This window comes from Geospiza fortis, unplaced genomic scaffold (genome assembly GCF_000277835.1).
Source record: "Geospiza fortis unplaced genomic scaffold, GeoFor_1.0 scaffold11, whole genome shotgun sequence".
NCBI lineage: Eukaryota > Metazoa > Chordata > Aves > Passeriformes > Thraupidae > Geospiza > Geospiza fortis.
In genome coordinates, this window is record NW_005054304.1 from 719,379 (window position 1) to 728,804 (window position 9,426).

Genomic DNA, 9,426 nt, shown 5'->3' on the forward strand with positions numbered 1-9,426 from the left:
GACATAACACAGAAGAGTAAATGTTATGGACGGTTTCCATTTAAAATCATGATTTTTAAAATAATCTCTTTTTCCTAGCAAGACTCATCACTAATTATTAAATATCAAGGCCGCCCGTAAGAGCTCTCCTGGACCAAACACCACAGGGCAAGATCTTTTTATGTAGCTGTAACCTGGGATAGGTAAGTATATAATTGTTCATGAACCATGCTTCTGAGACTTTGTTCTTTCCTTTATCAATGACTTTATAATAATTAACTCTCTACTGCATTTATATGAGACTTAGAAGCATGCCACCAGCTAGTGAAAATCATTGCATAGTCCCAGTGGCATTTGAGAAGGTGCACGTGTCTCCAAAGAGGTGCAGAAATACTGTTACCTTGTTCAGGGAGAGTGTATCTGCAGCCTGGGCTGGAAACCTCAGCAGACAAATTGTAGTATCAGATCTGGCCCTTCCCCGGGCAGCTTGGATGCAGGACTCAAAGGTGTCATAAATTGCTACGTTGGGAGGAGCTGTTGACTCCCTAGAAGGCCCTGCAGAGAGACCTTGACAAGTTGGAGGGCTGGGAAATCACCAACCACATGAACTTTAAACAAAGACAAGTGCTGTATTTTTCACCTGGGACAGGGCAGCCCTGGATGTACGGACGGACTGGGGAATGAGAGGCTGGAGAGCAGCGCTGTGCGAAGGGACCTGGGGGTGCTGGTCCATGGAAAGTTGAATGTGAGTCAGCAGTGCCCTGGCAGCCAGGAAGGCAACTGTGTCCTGGGGGGCATCAGGCACAGCATCACCAGCTGGGCAAGGGAAGGGATTGTCCTGCTCTGCTCTGCACTGGGGCAACCTCACCTCGAGTGCTGGGGCAGTTTGGGGTGCCAATATATAAGAAAGCATGAACTATAGAGAGCATCCAAAGGGGCCCAACAAAGATGGTGAAGGGCCTTGAGGGGCAACCATACCAGGAGTGGCTGAGGTCACTTGGCCTGTTCAGCCCGGAGAAGAGGAAGCTAAGGAGAGAGCTCATTGCAGTTACAGCTTCGTTGTGAGAGGAAGAGGAGGGGCAGACACTGACCTCTTCTCTGTGGTGACAGTGACAGGACCCCGGGGAATGGCCTGAAGCTGTGTCAGGGGAGGTTTAGACTGGATATTAGAAAAAAGGTTCTTTGCCCTGCTCCCCAGGGAAGTGGTCACAGCTCCAAGCCTGACAGGATTCAAGAAGATTTTGGACAATACCTTTAGGTACATGGTGTGGTTCTTGTGACTGTCCTATGATGGGCCAGGATTGGACTTCACGATCCTTCTTGGGTCCCTTCTAACTTAGGATATTCTTCCATAAGCTAGGAAAAACCAGAGCACTTGCACAGGATGCAGAGAGAGGTGACTGTTGCTCTCAGGATGGCTGGTGCTCCAGCTTAAACCAACCAACCAACAACAACAACAACAAAAGGAGATGAAAAACTGTGGTTATTTTGTTTGCACAGATATTTGCTCTACTTTTAAGAGCCAATATGACTTGTTTTTTTTGTTTTTTTTTTTAATTGTGGGCACAGGTATCCTTGAGATTGTTTCTGAATGTGTCAATTCACAGTTGCTCCTGTCTTCAGGAGTGGAGCAGACTCCAGAGAAGGAAAGCCCCAACTGATGCATGGATTAGAGTCTGAAACCTTGAGTGAAAGGAGTTCAGCCTTTCTGCAGTTTCAGGAGCTGGCCAGGAGCAATTTAACTTCACAGGGAAGTTTTTTTCTCTTAGACACATGTATAGGACACATGTATAGACAGTCTGAAGGGACTGTGTCATCAACTCTGGTAGCTGCTAGGATGTTGAGTGGTCCTGTATAAAGATAGTACAGAGCCATTCACATTCAAATAAGCAATAAAAGAAATGCATTGTAGGAACACGATTCCTCAGAGATAAGATTACATGTTTCATTAGGGAGAGGCAGAGCACACTTTGGCATCTCATCAGCTTTGCTGCTGCAGGGCTCCCACAGGGATCAAGGTTCATGTATTGCTGCAGGGCTTGAAACCTGTGCCCTTGGGAGTGAAAAACTCTGTAATGAATCCTACCCTAATAAATCTTTTTCCATTTTACTGTTTCTAAGGCCATGCCTGCCCCACGTGCTTATTTGTCAGATGATGCACAAAAAGTTATTGTAAATTTTCCCTCATCTATCTTTGGGCAAACCTGTGGTATATCGCAGGATTACTTAATGTTAGCAACTGATTCAATACGGAATTCAACATTTCACACTTCTGTTTTGTGCTTGGTCACATGTGAGGCACATCCATAACATCATGAGAGCTTTAGTCAGTTCACAACACATAAACCCTGAGATGTTAAACACAATATAAGCGAGGTATCACCTTATCAGACAGTCCCTCCAAGAAGCCTGCATGTTCTGTTTAAACATTAAATCTGGCTGAAGGTCACCACCAGCTGTCCATTAACCAAAATAAAAGGTTACATCTGCACAGCAGCAACACTAGCCAAGGTGTGTCCTGAGCTGTGCCCCTTTGTTTGGAGTTGAATGAAGCTCTGAGCTTTCACCTCAGCACTGGGAGGCAATGTTTAAAAACATAATAAAACTTTATTACACGGAGAAGAAAACACACCTTGAATGAGTAATTGCTATTGAAAGACTAAAGGTGATGAACCTCAAGGAAGGGATGTAGACATTGAATCTAATGTTGATCAACATGATGCTCACCAGGAATTCTCCTGAGCTGCAGATCAGGCTGGCATGATACTGTGCCGTATTTCCAGCTTGGTGTCAAACCTCTCACGCATCGCCCTGTTCTTCTAAGTTCTTCTAAGCCTTGTGATGTTTACATTTTCATAATGAAGTTTCTCATGCACATTTCATGTAAATAATGATTGTTTTGGATTCCTTTCTGGAGGAGGAGAAATTTGATAAACTGTTGGTTTGACCAGTGTAGCTGGAGAAGTGGCAATTTCATCCTCCAATCCATGGTCACTTTTAAAAATCTATAAATATTAGAGTCAAAAATAAACTATGCTTTTTTGCCTTAGATGTTTCATGCATGTCGTATGCATGTTGTTTAACATTCCCATAACAAATGACTTAAACTGTGCCCCAGAAAAGTACCAGTTAAATCACTGTGATGTTAACATCACATATTTTACTTGAGTGGGAGATTTCCTAGCATGTTCCCTGCTGTTCAGAGTGAGCTGCATTTTACTGATGTGTTCCAATCTCCTGAATTTAGGCTTAGAGCTATAATCCTTCACAACCTTGCTTTGTCTTACAGGTGTTTTGACTCTATCTTGCTTTGCAGGCCAAAACCTGGCTTAGTTGAGAATTAACACACCTGGGAAATATCTAAGACCTCTGTTTCCTCTCAGTGAACACAACAGTCTCTTAAGCTGCTAACACCAGATTCTTCTAACATCTTTCCATGTCTGCAGTCATGTTTTCCTCCCCAGCTCTCTGATTTCTTTGAATCAGCAAGTCCCAGGGAGGGAGTTAAAGCACCCCAATGGCAAGCACTGCACCCTCTGTGAAATGTCCTGAACACAAACAAAGGGCAAGGACAACTTTATAGATACTCTCAGAGTTTTTACACCCATTCGTGGCTGTTCTAATATGTAGCAGTGACTGAGAATTTTCCTTCTCACTGCTAAGTTGTTGTGATCTTTTGCCAGAGCAGAAATGTTTTGTCATGGTGAAATTGCCTGTGGACAAACAGCAGCAGCAGAAGCAGCAGGGCAGTGCTGAAGAACCGTCCCTCCTTCACGTGCTGAAGCAGAGAAACAAGAGCAGCTCTCAGCATCCTTCTTCCCTGGTGCCCTCTGGTGACTGACACTGCTCTCCCAGCTCACGCTGCACAGGGTCCTGAAACACAAACCTGCTTAGGGGCCAGGCCTTGGGGAACAGAAGAAATAGTATCGATTTTGTCCATTAGTAACAGTGTGGGATGTGAAACTTGGTGGGCTGGTTTATTTCCCTGTAGTTCATGCAGGCAGCACCACCACTGCTCTGCGCCAAAAATGAAGGAACAGCAATAGAGCTTCTTGGAAACATAGAGAACCACCCTGGAAATGTAGGAAGGCTGTATCAGGAGAGGCTTGCATTAGTTGTGCTTTTACCACCATCCACTACATCAGTACTCACACTGCATTAGCCTTGAAGAGAGAAGAGAGTGTCTGATCTGATGCTCAGGGTCATGCCCCACTACATCATCTCGTGTCCCTGTGGGATCAGTGCAGAGCTGGGGATGTTTAGCCTGGAAAAAAGGAGGCTCAGGAGAGACCTTATTGCTCTCTACAACTACCTGGAAGGAGTTTGTAGAGAGGTGGGGATCAATCTCTTCTCCCAGGTAAACAAGTGACAGGATGAAAGGAAATGAAAGGAAATGTCCTCAAGTTGTGCCAGGGGAGCTTCAGATTGGATATGGGGAGAAATTTCTTCATGGAAAGAGGGGTCAGGCATCAGAACAGGCTGCCAAAGTTGTGGAATCACCAACCCTGGAAGTGTTAACATAATGCGCAGATGAGGCACGTGCAGATGTGGTTTAGTGGTGAACAGGGCAGTGTTAGGTTGATAGTAGGACTCAGTCTTGGAGGCCTTTCCAACCTTATCAGTGTGCTTTGTGAGACAGGCTGTCTCCCATTTCTGGGAGCCCTTCAGACTGTTTGCAAACATCCCCCAACTTAATTTCTGCCTCCGGAAGCAGTGGGAGCACCTCTCCTCTGGTGTGTGCTAGAGCCAAAATAGCTCAGGGTTTCAAAAAACCTGCGGTGGAACACCCATTGCCTGTAATTAGCATACCATGTCCAGGAGCTGGAATGACCTGAAACTCAAGAGAAACCCAAGTGTCCCTAACACTTGGGGAAGAGGTCTGCTGGCAAGAGCATCTGGTACCTCAACAGCAGAGCAGCCAGAACTGTGATCTGGAGCTGGAGCTGGAAGATGCAGGAGTTGAAATCACTTAGAGCACCAAATACCTTGAGCTTTAAGCAGCTGGAGCATTTATCAGTCAGAGCTGTGAGAAACAGGAGCAGCTCTAATCCAAACTAGCTCTAATCCAAACTATCAACTGGAGCCAGGGTGTCTGTCATCCAGGCGCCACATGGGCTGTCCTCTACAGAGAGTTCCACCCAGCAAGGAGCCTGGCCTCTTCTCTTGTGGATTAAATACGTGTCACATGCTCCTCACTGCACGAAGGGTCCCTCTCAGTCCCATTCCTGAGAGCAGAAGTGAGATGAGGGTGAGCCAGGCTCTTGTGGGCAGCCCTGCTCTGAGGGGCCGCAGGCTGTGGCTGAGGTGAGGTGGCAGCACAAGGCAGTGGAGTCCCCTCTGTAGCTAAAAAAGGAGAGACACCAGTCAGTCAGAGCTCCTGGTGGCACACCCCAGAGACCCTCAGGAGACGCCTGTCCCCCTCCCTATCCAGAACAGTCACATCTCTCCCAGAAGGGCAGTCCAGGAAGGGCATTTGCACAAACCCCTCAGTGAAGCAGGGTGTACTTTGCCCTGACTGTGTGCACAGGAGCTGTACCCACAAACACTGGGCTGTCCCCAGCACTACACAGAGCTCCTGGCAATGGCGTGCAGCTGGGCCAGACCTCAACAACGCTTGGTTCACCTTTCCTGAGCTCCCTTCCAAGATCTCAGGCCCCCAAATATTAGGCACAAACCTCCTAGGAGAGGCTTTGGTCTGGGGGGCTGCGACAGCTCCCACATGGTGTTGACCCCCCTCGGGCATTGTTTGCCCCCCACCCATATTCATACAGTGCCAAGAGGGGCAGCAGGAACAGAACCAACCCAGCCAGCCCTCAGAGGGGATCTCAAGTGCTTATCCATCACCCACAATGAGGTTTTCCTGGTTATGCTGGGCTTCTCCCACCCTAGCCAGCAGTGAGAGACCCCCTTGACAGCATGGCTGGGTGTGGGGCTGTTTGGTCATCACTTGGGGCACTCACCAGGCATTGCCTGCAGCTCCTGAGTCCCTTGACACTCCTTGGATGAGGTAGGCAATTTTATCTCTCCCCCAGGCCTGGGGCTGGCTGCTCCTGGCTCCTTGCTGCATTTCCACAGCACGGCCTGTGCAAACAAAGCCCCATGAGGACACAAGGGCAAAGCTGTGTCAAGAAGGACCCGTCTTAGCACCAGCAAGGAAAACCATCATCACAAGCATCCCGGTCTCGGGAGGCATCACAAGAAAACCACAACCATCCTGGCCCCAGCAAGCTGGCAGCAGCCTGGAGGGAGGTGGAAAAGCACAATGCAGGACTCCTCGAGCGGAAAGGAAGGTTCAGCATTACTGACAGAAACGCCTCAGGACCCGGACAATGTCCCTATTTCGGCCGTAAGCAGCCGCGGGGCGCGGGGACTGCTGCCAATCCAGGGCTGACTCCCATCGGGAATTGCTGACACGGAGGCGCCTCACCTGGGGGTGCCGTGGGCAGCTCCATGTCCCTTGATATCCCTGGGACATGGTGCCGTCCCAATAGCGCTCAGCCCGAGAGTCCCGGTGCTCCTGGGGCAGGACAGGTGAGGAAGCGCGGAGTCCTGGCACACGGCGCTGGAACAGCCTGCAGGGATCTCACGGGCGAAGCGGGATCCCTGAGGAAAAGCCAAGCTTGCTGCGCCTCCTTGTGTGCGCCAGGAGGGTGGAACACCGGCGGCAAGTGGCTGAGCCGTGCGACAGCCGGGGACCGCCCGCTCCGGGATCGGGATCGGGATCCGGGCAGGTGCAGCTTCGGGCTTTGCGACTCCGTGATGTGGAGCACCTGCGGCAAGAGGCTTTTCCTTCCTGCCCGCGGCTGGCAGCAGTTTGGCGAGGGTCGTGCTGGTAGCACCCTAAATAATGAAGACAGGTGAGTGATCTTAAGTACATACTTGCTTTGGTAGTGGTCATTTGTAGTTACTTCTAATAAAGAAATTCACAGAAACAAAATCTCTGTGTCCTCGTGTCTGCTCAGCAGCCTCCTGGCTGCTTCTGGCTCACTGTGGAGGACATGGGTAACTGTGGAGGTTCACGGCTTTGGCCCCTGGTCCCAATGCACCAACCTCTTGCACTGGAGGAGAAAGAGACCCGGGGAGGAGACTCCACGATCAAGGACGGGCACAGAAGGATGCCAAGCCGGAATGACTGTCAGGGAAGCCCAAAACAGCCATCACTGTGGGAGGAGAGATGGGGACAGGGAGCATTTGTCAGTCAGGGAGCCCCGTTCTGGGGACACAGGGCTCACATGCCCGTGGAAAGAGGAGACCTCAGCACTCCTGGCTGTGCAGTTTAGAAGTCCTGGATGCTGGGTGCTCTCAGCACACTCGTGGGCTCCTGCAGCAGCAGGGCTGTCACTGAACTGGCCACCTCAAACCAGGCAGCCGCATGTGCTGTGACTGGGGCTCAGAGGCAGCCCTCAGCCCTGCTCTGTTGGCCGGCAGGGTGCCCGTGGCAGGGATTTGGGACCAGCAGCCGGGAGGAAGCAGAGGTGACCCAGCAGGCCTGCGGCCACCCGTGACATCTGCTCCCACAGCAGGCACACTGCCAGCTCCCAGCTCCCGCTGGCACCACGGCACAGCCGCTTTCTCCTCTCCTCTGTGCACATGATAATGTGTGCGAGCACACACGGACACGCCGCCAGCAGCGGCGCAGCCTCGCCCCTTCACATCGGCGGCAAATACAGCTGGAATTGTGATGGTGAAAACAGGCGAATGGAAAAGGTGTTTTTTAATAAATTCCCATCCTGTCCTGCAGGTGCCAGCACAGAAGCACAGATATGACAGAGCCTCTGGGCACCCTGCAGCCCTCTCTGGGCAAAGCCCCACCTTTCTCTGTTCAAACCAATAAACTTTAAACCAATCTGAGCCAGAGCAACCCCAGTCCCAGACTTACCTCATCCCTGTTTGTCACCATGGTAGGCCATGGATAAACCTTTGCACTCCCAAGTCCCAGCTCTTCCACCCTACACCCATGAGCTGCAGGGGTCTGACCCACAGAGAAGCCATTCCCGTGTGATGGTCTCTTCACAATGTTTGTGTGGGGAAAGCAGAGTGACTGGGAATCCCACAGTATCACCATCACTCCCCACTTGTGTCTTGGTGCTGGGGACAGTCCAGGCATCCATAGGGATGGGTTCAGCGCTCTTGGGCCTCTCTGAGCAGAGGGCAATGCTGCCACCAGCTCTGCACATTGATGGTGTCCACAGAGAAGTTGTTCCCATAGGAGATCTGGCTTTTGTTTTATCTTCTCCTCACTGAATTTTGTGGTCTGGCCTCATTCCAGTGTGGGTGGGCAAGAGAAAGCCTCATTTACCTGACAACCTCACCATGCCTCTGGCCACACAGCCTAGAAAAGTACAGCACCGATTCTGGTGCTGCAGAAAGACGCAGAGACATAAATAACAACACACAGGCATGAGGACAGGCAGTGCTTTTATTGCTGGCTTTACCAAGAGAAAAGGGGATCAAGCACAGCAAAGGCAAACTCCTCATGGTGCACATCCCAACATCCAGGGCAGCAGCAGCTCCTGGCTGCAGTGGTTCCACAGGGTGCACTGGAGATAGCAGCATCTGCAACGGGATAGGAGAGCAGGATCACCCTTCACTCAGCCATTACTGTTCCGACACTGCTGCAACCCTGTGTCTAGAGTCAGGTGTCAGAGGAAAGGGAGAGCCTGGGAAGCAACTGGGTGCTGTGCAGCAGTGAGACAAAGCAGCACCAGCACCCCCAGTTTACCAGAATATGCCCATCGCCTTCCTCCGGTTGATGTCTCTCTTCAGCTGGCAGAGTGCACATGGGCTGCAACACCAGATGGAGCAAAAGTCTCGCAGGATGGAGCCCTGTGGAGCAAGGGACATTGCAGGGAAAGCCCCTTCCCACACCAAATCTTAAACCTTTCAGCCTTTCTATTTTACATTGTCAGCACCCCGTCAGAGCTCACCCAGGCCCTGCAGCATCCTGCTATTCATATCCAGCAAGGTCTGGGATGAAGTAGTGTGTGCTGGGATTGCCTCCAGCTCACAGTGGTGAGGCAGATATGTCCCTGACTCCTGGCCAGCTGGGATGCTCATGCAACTCCTCGCCTCTGCCCTTCCCCTTGGGCACCCCCTTCTCCTTCCTTGAGCCCCCACCTCAGCACCCATCCCGCCGCTGTTGTCGCTGTTGGGACAGGCCCCCAAGCTGGGCACTCACTGGGATGTTGTATCTGGTGCGGTACAGGGTCCTCATGGCCACGCTAGAGCCGCACAGGCAGCACTCGTCCATGTCCCCAGCCACTTGGCAGTTCAGGCAGAGGAAGCAGAACATCCCACAAAGACCTGTGGGACAGTGAGACGTGGACTTGTCTGACAGGTGCAAATACAGAGGGGGAAAAGCCAGCTGAGAGCTCTGGCTCTTGACATCAGGCAAGAGCTGCTCTGCCTCCAGTACCCATGGGAGTGGGGTTTGTGGCAGGGGTAATG

The 9,426-nt window shown here is 51.0% G+C and overlaps 1 protein-coding gene across 1 annotated transcript in view; it reads right to left on the minus strand.

The window, feature by feature from the left end:
- Positions 1 to 8,697: 8,697 nt before the first annotated feature.
- LOC102037030 (placenta-specific gene 8 protein-like) overlaps positions 8,698 to 9,426 on the minus strand; it is an 843-nt gene continuing 114 nt past the window's right edge. Inside the window, exons 2-3 of the mRNA XM_031066499.1 lie at positions 9,158 to 9,302; positions 8,698 to 8,805 (exon numbers count right to left, since the gene is read on the minus strand). Coding sequence (XP_030922359.1) covers positions 8,698 to 8,805; positions 9,158 to 9,302 — 253 coding nt within the window. The remainder of the gene's footprint in view (positions 8,806 to 9,157; positions 9,303 to 9,426) is intronic.